Below are 15,282 nucleotides of genomic sequence, written 5' to 3'. Positions count from 1 at the left end.
AAATTTCCAGAAGAGGGATCATCATTAAAAAGATATATAATAAATATAGATCATTGAGGTATTTTTTTTCACAAATTAAAATAACTTGTGAAACTTTATTTTCCCAGAAGTGTTATTCATCCCACCTACCCACCCTAGATTCGCAGATTCACTCTATTTCCCAGGCTGCTTTGCATCAATTCGTCCTCTTCTGTCCTGTCCGTCCAAGATGGGTGAGTTTGGAGAAGAAACCCATATTACAATCCATCCATATCTTGGCTAAATCTTTGACATCTAGCATTTGGGTTAGAACTGAGGATATGAAAATATCTCCAAGTGTAGTGTGATTTATTTTTGAGTGTAAATTTTAGCTCGGGTCGTTTTGTAGGATCGATTCATCACATGAGATTCTTCACTTTTCGAATCACACCACTGCTTCAATTATCTCAGCCAGTTTTTCTTAAAAGGTTGTAATGTAGCGCTTTTTCTTCTCATGAAAAGATACGTTAATATACTGATAAGCTATCAGATTCGTAGTTGTTCTCCTTTAGAAGAAAAACTGCAACATCATTTTTCAGTACACTTTTTATTTTGCGAAGTATTTTTGTTGTGATGTTTGTAGTCTTTAATTCACGTGCTTCTTTTTAAAAGCAGTGTGTACTTTTTCAATACGAAAGGGCGTAAGGATAGCAAGAAAAGTTTCATTCTCTACTCCATATTATTGAATCTGCAGAAACGGGATGTAATACCAGACAGATAGCTAGAGTTATTAAAATATGTAAAATGGCGGCCCAAAGATTGTTCGCATCTTTCCTCGCAAAATAGAAACAAAAATTGCTACTTTGCAAATAATATTTGCAGGGCTGTCCTTCAGTTGAGGTTAATAATTATTAGGTCATTATTGGAATGGCTTTGAAAGTATAGTTATAAGGAACAATATACATGCATGTGTATGCTTATGTGGTGCTGGTGGATCAAGGGAGATAAAGTTTGTCTGAGTTAGGAAGCCAATACAATCAAATGAATGTAAGTCATTTAGCCCCCAAGTCAATTAGCACCTAGCCAGTTAGCCCCCAACCAAAAATCAATTAGTCCCGATTCATGCCTAAAGAACAAGAAATAGACATTGTTTTCAACTTTGGGTTGGGAGCTAAACAGTTAGAGGCTGATTGACTTGGGGGCTTAACGACTGGATACCCAATCAAAGGTTTTTCTTTCATCAATTATGAGTTTGGAATTCCAGCATTCAAGTGCCCATTTCCTTTTTGTGACTTTGATTGCATTGGAGTACTAAACTAACTCAAACTCAGTCCCTCGAGTGACTGCACAAGGATTTATGACAATGGACAAAGTAATTGTGGAGTATATTTATGTGGGGTTTGTTTAGTTATCTAACTTATGAACTAACTTCTAAATTACAGGAATTTCCCGTGATTCTTGGCACAAGAGGCGCAACACTGGTGGTAAGAAAAAGGCAATCAGAAAAAAGAGGAAATATGAGCTTGGCCGACCACCAGCAAACACTAAGGTACGCACACAAGTTGTACATCTAATACATATTTTTTTACACTGTCTCACTTCATCAGTGTATTAGAAAATGAAAAAAAAACATACTTTGTAGTAATTAAATATTTTACAAGGCATTTGGAGTTTAGACTGAAAATTTACGGAGAAATCCAGTTTTACTGGATATAATTTGACAATGACAACAACATCATCCTTTGTTTATACTCTAAAGCCAAACGATACCTGTGAGGTGCTTGTATCTAAGACGAACTAGTTACAAAACACTTCTGAGCATCATGTCAAAACATGTGTTGAGATTGTCAGATGCAACTGACGCTAGTTTTGTGGGTTTTTGTTACATGTGCTTGTCATCTCTGTCTGTAGATTGGAGGCAAGCGTATCCACACTGTTCGAACCCGTGGAGGAAACCAAAAGTTCAGAGCTTTGAGGCTTGACTCCGGCAATTATTCCTGGGGATCTGAAAGTATGTTCTCTTTTAACTTTCATTAAAGCTATTGTACTGGTCTCCATAAATTGTTTTAGAATTTGATCAGGTGTAATGTGAGATGGTTTGGGGACAAAATCTAGGGGTATTGTTTTGGTTGGAAATTCAGTATAGGTTCAAAAGTGTATATCAAAATAAATTAGTAGTGTTTCAGATAATAGGGGGTTCTCAGGTCATAACCCAACAAGTTTCTCTACCTGACGTGACAAATAAATTGAAAACGTCCGAAGATTTTGTGATGCTCTTATCTATTGCAAGCTTAGTTAATAAGAAATGAATGTGCCAAAAGTGTCAGGCTGGCATTTTCTCACTAAATAGTGCAGGGATCCTGTCTGGATATTAGAGGGAACAATGCAAATAGTTTTGTTAACAAGGGGCAGTATGATGATCAATTATTTGGTGGAAGAGTGTCTTACCGTTTTGGTAATTAAATCGCTCTTATGACCACTTGTCATAGTTACCCTGATTGCCCAAAATAGTTCTGCGAACATTTGCATTTTCCGTTTCTGGGATTTGTGTAACTCACTTTTAGTTAACAATTCCATTTTGTCTGATCCAGGTGTCACCCGCAAGACCCGTATCATCGACGTTGTGTACAATGCCAGTAACAATGAGTTGGTGAGAACCAAGACTCTTGTAAAGAACTGTGTTGTGCAAGTGGATTCCACCCCCTTTAGGCAATGGTAAGTGTCATCTTAGAAGGTAGCTTAGCCTGTGTTTGAGCCTTGTGGCTCATTAACAACAACAGTTCATTTCTACTACTGTAAACAACTAAAAGAATTTACAAGATTATAATTATAAATAAATAAATCAACAGTGCAGTACATACAGTAGTGGGACACCCAAAATAACTAAAAAGCTAAACTAGTTGGGTGACCGTAATAATAATAATTAAAAATGTGAGAGTCCGGAAAGAGGCACAACAAATACATTGGTACACATAAATATCATAAACTTAGTACAAGAGTAAATATACAAAACAAAACAAAATAAATAGATATAAACCATCAAAATATCAGTAAAGATTAATAGAGACTAATGAAATGCGAAGTTAGTTCTTTTTTAAATTGATTAGAAGTACAACACTTGAATCTTTCATCGAGTTCATTCCATAATTTAGGTCCATTAAAGCAAATATTAAATTTGCCATAATTTGTTCGGATTTTCCATTAGGCTGACATTGCCAATTTTTGGCTTGCATAGTGTGAAGCAACTAGGATATTTGTGCTTCTCTCTCAGTCTGGATTGGATTTAGTCCATTTTAGGGTTAGCTCCAGCATTCAATTCTCCAGTACCCGTTACCAGGGCTGTCAATAACGACCGTAACCCATAACACCTGCTACTGCTGAGTATGGTTGATGGGCCCTTGATGATATGGGTGAACTGGCCTATAGTTGATACAATTCAGCCATAAAGTTACAAATTTGTGATGGGTGTGAAGATTAAGGCTACAGGTGACCCAAAACTTAGTGACAGTCATGATTACTATCCAGTTTTGGAACTTAGACTGCTTGATAAGGAGGCTGTCACAATAACTATCTTTTCAGGCATTTCACCTCCCAACATGGAAGATAAGAAAATGCCACTTCATTTAGAAATATTTTTTTCATTTGACTGAACATTGACTTAGTAGAATCGGCCCCATGCATGAAGTACTTAAGAGTGTAAAGTTGCGGCTTTCAGTGCTTCATTCATTGAATTTGACATTTAAAGTTTTTGTTTGTGGTAACAAGGGAGTATGTTCCTTTTTTTGCCAGGTTTGAGGCTCACTATGCAGTTCCCCTTGGACGCAAGAAGACTTCTAAAGCGGTAAATATTGGTTATGAACATGTAGTCATACACATACCAAATGTTCCATTGAAATACTTGTTCTCCTATAGGTGTAAGTAAAGGTTTAATGAATAACAGTCAAAAGAGTTTTGGTAATAAATAATTGTTGAAATGCAACTTCTTAGGTTGAAAGTGAAGAATCTGATGTGCTGAACAAGAAGCGATCAAACCACTGTCAACGCAAGATGGATGCACGGAAAGGACCTTCAAAGATAGATCCCCATCTTGAGGAACAGTTCACCACTGGAAGATTGTATGGTAAGGGAGTTGGTTGTGCACATTCAATCACTTTCAATGGACTAGACTTATAACATCATTGATTGACAAACACTATTCACTTGACTCAGAATATAACTTCCACTCAGGTTGTCGAAACATCAGTCACCAACAACAGTTCTTTTCAGAACTATCCTCAACCAGATGATCACACAACATGGACTACTGATACTCCTGGGTTCAAACCATTTACTAAGTTGGTTGTTGTTGGGGAGCAGGGATGGCACAGGGGTGAGAGTGCTTGCCTCCCACCAATATGGCCAGGTTCAATTCCAGCCTGGTGCCATATGTGGGTTGAGTTTGTTGTTGGTTGTGGCGTAGTTGCTTCAAGGGTTTTTCTCCAAGTACTCCAGCTTTTCCTCCATCCTGAAAAATAACATCTCCAAATTCCAATTTGACCAGGACAGAGGATCCATGTGAAAACCAGCCAAGGCTGATGTGGCTTCCTCTCTAAATATTATAATTTATTTATTTGTTTTATCACATGACTGTACATGTAACTAGCCTAGGTAAACAGGATTTAATCCCCTCCCCCCAGCCCACTTAGGAGATTTTCAATATTTGACCTGGAAAATTCCATACAGATGATATTATGGCTCAACAGAAGAGCTCTGAAAGGCTCTTGCCAAACTTCCAGTTTGATTCTAAGATGTGTTTACTTGCTCCAAAACTAATATCAATTTTGTTTTGTCCATCCTCTTAGCTTGTGTGGCGTCAAGACCTGGCCAGAGTGGACGTTGTGATGGTTACATTCTCGAAGGCAAAGAACTTGAGTTTTATGTTCGTAAGATCAAGGCTAAAAAGGCCAAGTAAAATGACAACTCCTCTCTGAAATTTGTACAAACTACAATAAAGTACATTACAACTGAGTTGTGTTCATAACTATTTTTAACAAGTTCCCTTGGAGTAATTTTCTCAATGCCTCCCTAAGTTTGATCAGAAGCATATTACCTTGACAAGGTAATATGCTTCTGGTTTGGTTTATATTGCTGTGAACCATGTCAATTTTCACAGTGACAAGCAACTTTGACAAATGATACCAGCAATTGTGAAGCACAGTTCAACTCACTTAGGCTCTTTTTATTGTACATTTAGTTCACACAGGTGAAATTTAAGGAATAGACACTAAATACAGTGTAGAAAGTGTAGAAGCTTTTGTCAGGTGCAATGTCTGCGTCATCACTTTTGGCAAAATCGTAACATAAGTTTTAACACAGGTACAGGGATAGGCCTATTTCAAGTACAGATGAAGCGCTCCTTGTGACAACTCTCGTAAGCAACTACCATAGCTCTAGTTACGACCACCTTTGTGAAACCCTGTTTGAAGTGTGACTTATTTTGTAATGAAAAGCTCTTGTGAGGGACTGCAACCACTTTTGGGATTACCCAACTGGACCCTTCCTTTGTTTTTAACCTCTTGTAAATGACCACTCAAAGTCTTTCATATTAATCAGCACTTATGAAACTGCACACTGCACTAATGGTTATTTTGGTCTAAAAAACTGAACAGAAAGTTTAGCCATGTCTATATCAGATACAAAGACACTCATTAAACATTAATTTCTTTTGTTTTTTTCTGGGAATTATTAATGAGTTTCTGAAGCTCTTGTAAGCGACCACCCCCTATTGTTTTACCACGCGGTCACTTATGACTGTTCATTCTTGTAAGCGACCAGCTCTAGTTCCGAACCCTTTTCAAATTTCTGAGGTGGTCATTCAGGAGAGCTTCCACTGTACAACATTCCACTTCATAAAATACAGCATGCCCAAGAAGCAAGAAAACTTTTTAAAAAGAAAATATTACATGTGGGCAGAATGAAAATAAACAAAACCCCTGAAATGAATTTTTTTGGAGGGGAGGGGGAGTTGGAAAAAGTGCAATGTGTAGTTCCAGAAAATATCCATACCTCCCCCATGGAAGGGATTTTTCCAAGACCCCCCCCCCCCACCCCTCTGGAAATTCCAATTAAACTTGATACATTTCTTTAAATTTTTTGGTCTTAGAGAACCCCCTCACCCCCCCCCCCCCAGGAAATTCCAATCCCCTCTGTGGGGGGAGTATGGATATTTTCTGGTACTGCCCAATGCACAATTTGTGTAGGTCATACAGGGGCTTGAATGAGTGCCAGGCACTTGAAAAATGAATAAAGACAAAATTGTTTGCCTGATTTGACCATCCTGAGAAACCTTCATATAAAGAAATTCAGTTAGAAACATTTTGCCTGCCTGTGAAAACCAATAGCAGATTTACATGTTGTTATCATCAACTACAACAACCAGAATTCCTATCTTTTTTTATTTAATTTACATTTTGAAGCCCCAGTGGGGTTTAAATGGGTAAAGTTTCAAAACTTGTATGGTACCACTCAAAGATCACCCCTTCTCCACATAAGAAACAGGTTGCATGCCAAAAAGGAGACAACAATTTCAACTAAAACACTGCAAAACCCGTTTATTAGGTAAATCAAAGAATTCTTACACCACACTAAAACAACAAACAATCCATTGAAAAACTGTTAAAACTGAAAAACTAATTACATGTATTGCTCACTCCATGGCAGAAAGAGGCATAATGCATGATGAGTACAATCAAAGACTATAAAGTAAAATACCCATATTCAATTGTTTCAACTATAAAATTGAGCACATCTGGGTCTGTTACAACTATGCATATACATGGCAACAAAACGAGTACAAAAAATATTATCCAGTTCTGTTTTATGGTCTCGAGGCAAAAATTAATGTTCCATAGCACACATTCACAGAGTAAAAATCTTCTTTGTTTTAAACTAAAACACACCAGTTTTCACAGCAGATTCATACAGCACGTTGCCAGCTAGAACTGCAGTACAAATTGTACCAACCAAAAACCCCAGGGCTCGTAACCTGGAGATTGCATTCAGGTAAGCAATGGTGTGCAAGATCCTGGCAGCTGTGAAGATACGAAGGCACCAAATACCCCAAAGGGTGGGCCTGTCAGAAAACATGTACAACAAGGCGACAATCATAAAGATTGGGATGTTCTCCAGATCATTAAGATGAGCCCTGCAAATTAAAACACAGGAGGAAATTATGTTAATGCATTTTAAAGTGGATTTTCCAACTAAAATAGTATCTTGTGAGTGGTATTAAGTCCACCAATACTGGTCCCTCCATGATTTTGGTACAGGTTTAATAATAATTTATTGACCAAGCAATTTGTGTAAATCGCCCAGACTCTTATGAAAATTAGGACGTATTAGACTCGTGTGGAGTAGCTGTAGTCAGGAGATGACATTGTTGAAATGTTCGTCGCTGACTCATACCTCATAGATGGTACTAATTAACAATTAGACCCGTAGCCCTTGAGGACGAAGGGTCTAATTGTTTTAGTATCACCTAACTAGTCGGACAGAAAAGGCAATAATAAAGTTAGCAAATGCAAGTTAAAGAAATGTTTATTTGGGAATAAAACGAAAGAAAGCGTCTCGCTCGATTGCGCCAATTTCGCTACTCGATGACTATTACTTATAGTCCTCTAGTAGCGTAGCCAATCAAAATGCAGGATTTGCATTAGTCCACTAGTTGGGTGATACTAAGAAGGTTTAGCTAACTCTTAAGCCTTCACCAGTTTTGCATCAGACTAATCATTGTCTTCAGGTAAGTTTGTATAAGGACTCATCTAGCGCCTAATGAAAGAAAACTGCAAGCAAGCCCTCTCAGAGTACTCCAAGAGCAGCTGAGAGGAATTGTTCAAAGGTTTTTTTTTTTGACGTGCACTTTTATCATGAGCCCCTGGCTCAGGAGAATGGGTAACCACTTGCTGGCTGTGTCACGATGTTAAACAAATTATTACTATCACTATTGCTTCTAAGAAAGGAGCCTACAGGGCTTGTGCTCCATAATTCTGCTGAAAAATATAATACTCATAACACTCAAAGTCCTTAAGGCTTCATGCCTTCCCCCACCCCCACCACCCCTCCACACTCTTAGCCCTTCTTTTTCCAGCCACCTCACACTCCCTGCCCACGCCCTCTCCCCTAAATTAAGGACCTCTGGGTCCATCACTAAAATAATTGTAAACAGTTTAGTTGTGAGGCTTTATTTGGGATTTTTCGTGATACAGACATTTAGATAAAACATTAACGGGATACAGCATATCTAGATCGGGTGAGACGGAAATTCGATAATTTGACAATTTGATAATACTCAGACCCCACCTAAATCAACAACAACCTAGGAATACCTTCGAACTCTCTCCACATCAGCATTTTGTACAACAGGTTTATCCTTGTCCTTCCCTCCATAATCCTCGGGGCTTGGAAGAGCCTGTGTTCAAATAGGTAGAAGAGGAAAGGCCAGTTCATCAATTATTTAATTTTTAAACGAGTTCGTAAGGGATGGCCTGAAACATAAGCTCAAACGTTGCATCGAGACCCAGAGGCAGTTTAGTTGGGAGGGGAGGAAGTAAATCTGGCCAAATTTGAGCCGCCAAGTGTTTCTGTACTGCATGATTGGATTACGGGATAACATCAAAATAACAAAATCTTTGTTAGCAAGATTTGAAATTGGTTCCATCCCCTCGGAACAACTGAAATTCTCACATGACGCGCGATAGGTTTACACAGGTTTACATGACTGGCAACTTGTAGAGATCGGAACATACTTTGTTCTTGATACGGTGTCTTGCGGTGAAAAATGACATGGCCCAGGTTTTCAGCATAAGAATGCTGCCATAGAAGAGATATGCAGCAAGCAAATGATCGTCTAGCTTTAGTGTTACCATTTTGGAACTGGCGAGCGTCGTGCAGAAACCTTGATCTCTAGCGTCCTTGAACGTCCCGGTTGGGGGCCTAAAACCGAGCGGCCCCACTGTCAATAGACCATTTTACAGTTGTCTGCTCAGTGACCTGGCCTTTGTATGGCAGCGAGGCTAGAGTTGACCTTGTTTTGATACAGACCTCACTGCTTTTGTTGTGTAAAACAAGTTGTTCTGATGCTAACTAGGTGCATTTACATGACAAAAGCAGTGAGGTCTGTTTCAAAACAAGGTCAACTCTAGCCTCGCTGCCATACAAAGGCCAGGTCACTGAGCAGACAACTGTAAAATGGTCTATTGCATGCAGAGTATCACACCTGGCTGATCGCCATTAAAGTTTAGCAACTTTTAAACGAAGCACTGAGTCTTCGATTTTGACGTTTCGTTACTTTCTATGACCAAAAGGGGGCTAAAAAACGAAAGATGATATTTGCAGATATTTGTGTTAGTTTACAACTGCTATCAGTTTGAACTGTCAGTTCACCCGCCAAAATTGAGTAATCTTTATAAACTCAAAGGGACAAGTTTTAATGGACCGTTATGTCTTCATGACTTAAAATATTCTTGTCATCTCATCATAATTTGGAATCTCTAAATGGTGCAGCGTTTCAGGCAGTAGTTTACTCTTATGTGCAACTTGTTCAAGGCCTCACCTTGTTCGTGATACGATGTCTTGATGTTAAAAGTGACATGACCCAAGTTTTCAGCATGAGAATGCTGCCATAGAAGAGATATGCAGCAAGCAAACGATCATCCAGCATTAGTGTGACCATTATTCCGCAACTTGCAAACGTTCGTTAGATAAACGGCTATAAGATAAGCGAGTTTGCCGAGTCAAAGATGTCCGCTCAACCACGCAAGCGGTTGTGACTAGTCACGCGTCACGCGATCACGCGAAACTACTTTATATTGAACTATTATCGATAAAGCGAAACTCGTTAAAACGTGGCTTGGGGAAAACTTAATTTTCATTACTTATGCAGCTATACCCTTCCCAAATGGGCCATGAGGCAATCAATGCTCCCTGATAAATTAGACAGTAATTACATTGTTGCGCAACGTGTTGAAGATACGTTATATATACGTTGTCGCGCAGAAAAACGCCTAAGTTTTACAGAGAAATACCAATTCTCCGGGTCTCCCGGTCTTTTGTCACTTCTCGCAGGATCTAAAATCTCCCCGTTTTCTAGAAAAAGTATGGATTGTAAAATGATTATAGTGGTTTTAAAAATTTGTTATAGTCGGCTAAAAAAAACTGCAATTCATACTTAGGTACGGATTACTTTTTCGCGCCCATCGCGCCGTTAAGTGAGTAGACTACGAGTAGTCCCTCTTTCGCTTAGTCCATCGTGCGTGACGCGAAAGAAAACCGCGAGAGAAAAATGGCCGCGCGAAATCCTGGGGGCGAGGAGCCAGGATTTCGCGCGGTCATTTATTTCTCGCGGTTTTCTCTCGCGTCACGCACGACGGACTAAGCGAAAGAAGGATCCCTCGTAATCTTATAAATGGGGGGCGGGTACAAATCAGTTGGCCTCGCCTCCATGCCACCGTGTCATGATTTCTCGCAACAGTTTGCTGCAGTGCAACTAACTTTGTGATTCTTTGGTTTCACTGTTTTATACAGTCAAGAACTCCGACTCTATAGAAACCACGAATGAAGTATATATCAGTCGCTTTCCGTGTCTCTTCTATTATTGTAATCTCTACAGAAAGTTACATAAAGAGAAGATTGGTGTCATAAGAGAGGAAGCTCTAGAAGTTTCCCATCGGGGGGGACTCCCATGTAAAAAGGACAGCGGTGTTGTTTTAGAATTGGTACCTCTTAAAAGTGAAAAAAGTTTTGAGCCATGCCTACAAAACAAGATCTTGGTACCTCTTAGCGGTTTTTTTCAAAATTTTCGCGCCCCGTCCTTCTTTTTATGGGAGTCCCCCACGGGAGTAGTTTACTAGTCTTCAGCACACCATTGCTTTTTTTTTTAAGACTTAGGCCCGGTTCATACGTCGCATTTCTGCCGTGCCGAATTCAATTCAATTAAGGTAATTCCTCTGAAATAAAAGTGACAATAGATTTTTGTTCAAACTTTGTCCACTGAATATTTGTCATATGATAACTTCAATTTTGAAATAAAAAAGGGGGGTGCCCATGCTCATTAAGGAGCAGTGAGGCATTGAAAATGCCCCGTTTTGGCATTATTTAATGCTTATTATAAAAACACAATCCCAGTAATTGTAAAATCTTTGTGAGCCCAGACTCATAAGAACACCCATTAAACTACAGTCAATACATTGTGTCGGACACAAATAAACATTTTAAGTTTGATTCAGACAGAAAGCTAAATCCTTGATTAAAAATTTGAATCAAATTTCTGACGTGGTTACCGACTGCAAAATAGAAAAGACCACAGTGTATCTGCTATTTTTCTTATTTATTCAATTTTCAGCAATAGAAATTAGGTCAGTCTTTTCTCACGCAAAGCTTATGATTAGTTGATTACAATGACGGGAAAAAAAGTGGGGTGTCCATGCTCGTTGGTGAGCTAAAGCCATTTTTCAACTGACAGAGCTCAATATCAAGGCAAATCCGGCATGTCTTCAATATGCGCGTGCACGAGCTCGCGCTAATGACGCCATAAATTATGCGCAATAAGGATGCGCAATACAAATGTGAGGAATGACCTTAAGTGCGGCAGAAATGCGACAGTCGATTCATACGTCGCATATTTGTCGAACTTGGTTCAGAATTAATGCTGTCGGGTGTGTCAGTCAGCGGGAAATATTTTAAACGTAGAGTATTCAATATGGCGGACCGAGATACTGAGGGAAGAAGGACTTAAATTTCACGAAAAATTATCCGACAATGGAACGAGAAGGAGAAGGCTGACAATGCAGCAGTTTATTTTGCAATATGTTCAGGTTGCATTGAGTCGAGAATGGCCAAGTTTCTTCTTTCTCTTTGGCGGGACCAAATTTACGCATGCTCATGTATGAATTAGATTCGACACGGCAGAAATTCGACGTTTGAATCAGTGTCGCATTTCTGTCGGATAATGCACAAGACCAGTCGAACGTGCGGCAGAAATGCGGCAACCGATTCAGACGTCAAATTTCCGTCAAATTCAATTTGTTGAATTGAACTCGACACGGCAGAAACGTGAACCGGGTCTAACTTAAGTCTTCTTGTCCACGACTAGAACGCGCCAGTTTTAAATGCTGCATAGAGCACATTGCCAGCCAGAAATACAGTACAACCTGCTCCAACCAGAAAACTTATTGCTCTTGGCAAGGTGATGGCATTCAAGTAGGAAATGGTGTGCAGGATCCTAGCAGCTGTGAAGATACGCAGACACCAAACAGCTCGTATGGCCGGCAGGCCAGAAAACGAGTACAACAAGGCAACAATCAAAAACACTGGAATGCTCTCCAGGTCATTGAGATGAGCTCTGAAATAAAAACAGGCCAAAAAATTGCTGTTACAGGCAATTTCCAAAGTAAAAAAAATGACAAAATAACGTTTCATGATCAAGAATCTTTCTTACCCTTCCCTTAGGATTCCCTACATTTTTGTTCTTAGAAGGCAAGATGATTAGTTTCAGGGGATAGTATTATCTTAATGAAAACTGCAGTCAGTGTAAAAGAAAGAGCCTAACACCAAACGTTAGACTTGAAAAATTTAAACCTACATTTGCTGCACATTCATGTGTTTAAACCGCAATCCTTTGAAATTATACACACAAATTAAAGGGTCTCCAATGCCTTAACTTTTATTGCTACTGTTTGTGCATGAGAGAAGATGTATAAATCGTAAATATGGGATTTTAAATAGACTTTTATTGAGGTATCCAATCCAAGGGAAAACGGTTAAAATTGCACACAAACAGTTTTCTGAAATTGCGAACATCTGCCCACGATTCAATTTGACCTGGAAAGCTTTAGCCGCTCCGCAAGGAATCAGGGTACAATTTAGGCCCCGTCCGAGTTTGGGCTAAGCATAAATACCTTCGAACTCTCTCCACATCAGCATGATGTATCAGAGGTTTATCTTTGTTTTTTCCTCCGTAATCCTCTGGACTTGGAAATACCTTTATTCAGATAAACAGACCAGAAAATCCTGATGTTAAATCATTTTGAACTACAATCTTGGACAATTTAAATGAAAAAGACCATCAATGATGGGAAAAAAAATGACGCGTTTTGGGTTTAGCGCCAGTTCAACATTGATTCGGGGGAAGGTTTGGTTTTATTTCCTATTTTATTCTGACCAAGATTGTAGTCTAGTCCGGGAACACTTTATACGTCCAGTCCAGCTAAGCCGTTCCGTGCTAGGCGGAGAACAAACTAAAATGAACTCTGGTGGATATGCACGCGATCTAATTTGGCCTGTTACTCACAACATGAGCCTTGAAGACTTCAATCTGCATCGATCAGTCGCATCAAAATTTCAAGAGGCCATCTAATAACACCAATAAAACTAAAAACACTAATCACATTATTCCAAACGGGACAGTAAATATTATCAATAAATACAACAAAAGAAACAGTGGGAAAGCAATCGAATAATGACCTCAATCAACAGCCGTAAAATGCAGTGGAGAATCACGGCTGGAAAATCGAAGTTTCGAAATTTCTAAATGATCGAAGCAATATTCTTCACGTCAATCAACATAACTTGATGTTTCGTAACTTTCTGAATGAAGATATAATTGTCAATTCACAGTTAGGAATTTGCAGTGCACCCGGCTAAATTAGGTCATATTTATAAGTTTTAATGGACTGTAATCTTTCTATGACTTTAAATTCTTGTCATCTCTTCAGGATTTGGCATCTCCACGTGGTACAGTGTCCTTAAAAGTAGTTTGCTTATATGCAACTTGCATTGTTCAAGGTCTCACCTTGTTCTTGATACGATGCCTTGCGGTGAGAAATGACATGGCCCAAGTTTTCAGCATGAGAATGCTGCCATAGAAGAGGTATGCAGCAAGCAAACGATCATCCAGCTTTAGTGAAACCATTTTGGAACTTGCAAATGCTCGTTGGATGAACAGCTAGATTAGAAGACAACGAGTTTGCTAAATCAGAGATATCCGCCCAGTGACTAAGCAAGCGTCTCGGACTCCCCACACGCGATCGCGCAGTCACGCGATCACGCAATCACGCGACTACGCAACTGTGCAAATGCGCAAAGAGTGAGTCAGCAGTTTCATATCCGGCCTGGCACAGGAGATCCTTGATCGTGAACTATACGTGAGACTCGCTGAAAAGCACTTTGGAGAAAACAGACCATTGGTAATTCAGCTTAAGTTGCACTGCATTTAAATTTTAACATATTCGACTAATCGATAAAATGTATTGTATACTATTTAGGTTTATCTCGTCACAGCCCTCTCCTCTAGTTTTCCATAATCTCAAATTTTTCGCTTCTAACACGACTGCTCAAGTACAGCCTGAAGCCATTAACCGGTTACCAAGTAACGATCCTTTCAATTAAAAAAGCTGCCTGTCATGGCTGTAGGTGGAAGAGTACAGACCGACAGTTATGCAAAGGAGGAATTGCCAAAAGATTTAGATGTGGAGAAAAAATTAACTAGTTGATTCTCATAACAAATTGATTTTTTTTTTAATTGCTGTTATTTGCGACTGGTTATAAGACGGTTCATGCTTCAAAATAAGAGTCCCTATTTCACCAAGCTCCTACGGAAAGAAACCCCCCTAATAAGTACACATTACTCAGTGTTCTGTCACTGTAAGGAGCTATGTTGTGATTTACGTGTCTCACACTACGGCGGCCTGGTATACTAGCAAACCATGACCTGATTGGGTAGATATATTTTCGTGACCTACGTATTTCATTGTGCGCTCTCTCAGTCTATTGGTGGCTAGCGGTCATGCAAAGTCTGAACGAAAGAACCATTTAATAGAACTGAAATTGCAACATCTTGTTGATTCTTTTAACTTTTATTTAACTTGAGCGGTCAATACATGCTTTGTTAACAAGCGCCCTGGGGCAATACCAAGATGCTCTGAATAGTTATCTTGGAATACTATGAACAAAACGTTTTGCGCAATCTCTGGATGCTGACAGCGGCGCCTCGAGGGTTTATCACCTTCAAATTTAGCTTGGAAGATGAAATGTATCATTTCCATTTTCAGCTTTTATAAATCGATCTTCCAGCTTGACACAAACTGTGAGTTTTGTAATTCCCTTTAATTTTCCGCTGCATATTGGTCAATCTTAGCTTGATCCATTTATGAAGATAATTGCGCAGCGAATAGCTTTTTGCGTATTGCGCTGTTAGCCTTTTAAAAATCCCCTTCAAACTTAATTCCTATCGATCCAGGAAGCCTGAAGACTAATCAACAACCTCGATTAAATAGAAAGCTGCTTTTTGTA

General features: G+C 39.2%; 3 protein-coding genes across 4 annotated transcripts; 1 reads left to right on the top strand and 2 right to left on the bottom strand.

The window, feature by feature from the left end:
* The first annotated feature begins 163 nt into the window (after positions 1 to 163).
* On the top strand, positions 164 to 4,965 carry LOC110068079 (small ribosomal subunit protein eS8-like). Its single transcript, XM_089271079.1, has 7 exons — positions 164 to 212; positions 1,401 to 1,507; positions 1,870 to 1,969; positions 2,550 to 2,673; positions 3,748 to 3,799; positions 3,946 to 4,078; positions 4,800 to 4,965. The coding sequence occupies exons 1-7, from the start codon at positions 209 to 211 to the stop codon at positions 4,907 to 4,909; spliced, it is 630 nt and encodes a 209-aa protein (XP_089127205.1). The 5' UTR covers positions 164 to 208; the 3' UTR covers positions 4,910 to 4,965.
* A 1,556-nt stretch (positions 4,966 to 6,521) lies between these two features.
* Positions 6,522 to 9,729, bottom strand: LOC110068078 (microsomal glutathione S-transferase 1-like). Of its 2 annotated transcripts, none has more exons than XM_020775447.2 (3): positions 9,548 to 9,729; positions 8,322 to 8,404; positions 6,522 to 7,141 (listed from the first exon to the last, which is right to left on the bottom strand). In XM_020775447.2, the coding sequence occupies exons 1-3, from the start codon at positions 9,665 to 9,667 to the stop codon at positions 6,886 to 6,888; spliced, it is 459 nt and encodes a 152-aa protein (XP_020631106.2). In that variant the 5' UTR covers positions 9,668 to 9,729; the 3' UTR covers positions 6,522 to 6,885. The 2 variants fall into 2 exon arrangements, with proteins under 2 accessions (XP_020631106.2, XP_089127206.1); XM_089271080.1 differs by lacking the exon at positions 9,548 to 9,729 and adding an exon at positions 8,742 to 8,942.
* An 829-nt stretch (positions 9,730 to 10,558) lies between these two features.
* LOC110068084 (microsomal glutathione S-transferase 1-like) lies at positions 10,559 to 14,031 on the bottom strand. The gene is made up of 3 exons (XM_020775453.2): positions 13,784 to 14,031; positions 12,891 to 12,973; positions 10,559 to 12,334 (listed from the first exon to the last, which is right to left on the bottom strand). Exons 1-3 carry the CDS (start codon positions 13,901 to 13,903, stop codon positions 12,082 to 12,084), a joined length of 456 nt encoding a protein of 151 aa, XP_020631112.2. The 5' UTR covers positions 13,904 to 14,031; the 3' UTR covers positions 10,559 to 12,081.
* Positions 14,032 to 15,282: the final 1,251 nt, after the last annotated feature.

The sequence above is a fragment of the Orbicella faveolata genome, unplaced genomic scaffold (assembly GCF_042242905.1).
Source record: "Orbicella faveolata isolate gen_17 unplaced genomic scaffold, um_ofav_v1 contig_34, whole genome shotgun sequence".
Lineage (NCBI taxonomy): Eukaryota > Metazoa > Cnidaria > Anthozoa > Scleractinia > Merulinidae > Orbicella > Orbicella faveolata.
The sequence above is the reverse complement of the archived record's forward strand: the minus strand, read 5'-3'. Positions and strand labels throughout refer to the sequence as shown.

What these genes read in the sequence shown, in the direction of transcription:
- LOC110068079 (XM_089271079.1), top strand. An exon ending in TTATTCCTGGGGATCTGAAA is followed by an intron (nt 1,970 to 2,549) that starts GTATGTTCTCTT and finishes TGTCTGATCCAG; the next exon opens with GTGTCACCCGCAAGACCCGT. An exon ending in GCAAGAAGACTTCTAAAGCG is followed by an intron (nt 3,800 to 3,945) that starts GTAAATATTGGT and finishes GCAACTTCTTAG; the next exon opens with GTTGAAAGTGAAGAATCTGA.
- LOC110068078 (XM_020775447.2), bottom strand. Translation starts at nt 9,667, where the DNA reads ATGGTCACACTAATGCTGGATGATCGTTTGCTTGCTGCATATCTCTTC. An exon ending in GACATCGTATCACGAACAAG is followed by an intron (nt 8,405 to 9,547) that starts GTGAGGCCTTGA and finishes ATTTGAACACAG; the next exon opens with GCTCTTCCAAGCCCCGAGGA. An exon ending in GATGTGGAGAGAGTTCGAAG is followed by an intron (nt 7,142 to 8,321) that starts GTATTCCTAGGT and finishes TTTAATTTGCAG; the next exon opens with GGCTCATCTTAATGATCTGG.
- LOC110068084 (XM_020775453.2), bottom strand. Translation starts at nt 13,903, where the DNA reads ATGGTTTCACTAAAGCTGGATGATCGTTTGCTTGCTGCATACCTCTTC. An exon ending in GGCATCGTATCAAGAACAAG is followed by an intron (nt 12,974 to 13,783) that starts GTGAGACCTTGA and finishes ATCTGAATAAAG; the next exon opens with GTATTTCCAAGTCCAGAGGA. An exon ending in GATGTGGAGAGAGTTCGAAG is followed by an intron (nt 12,335 to 12,890) that starts GTATTTATGCTT and finishes TTTTTATTTCAG; the next exon opens with AGCTCATCTCAATGACCTGG.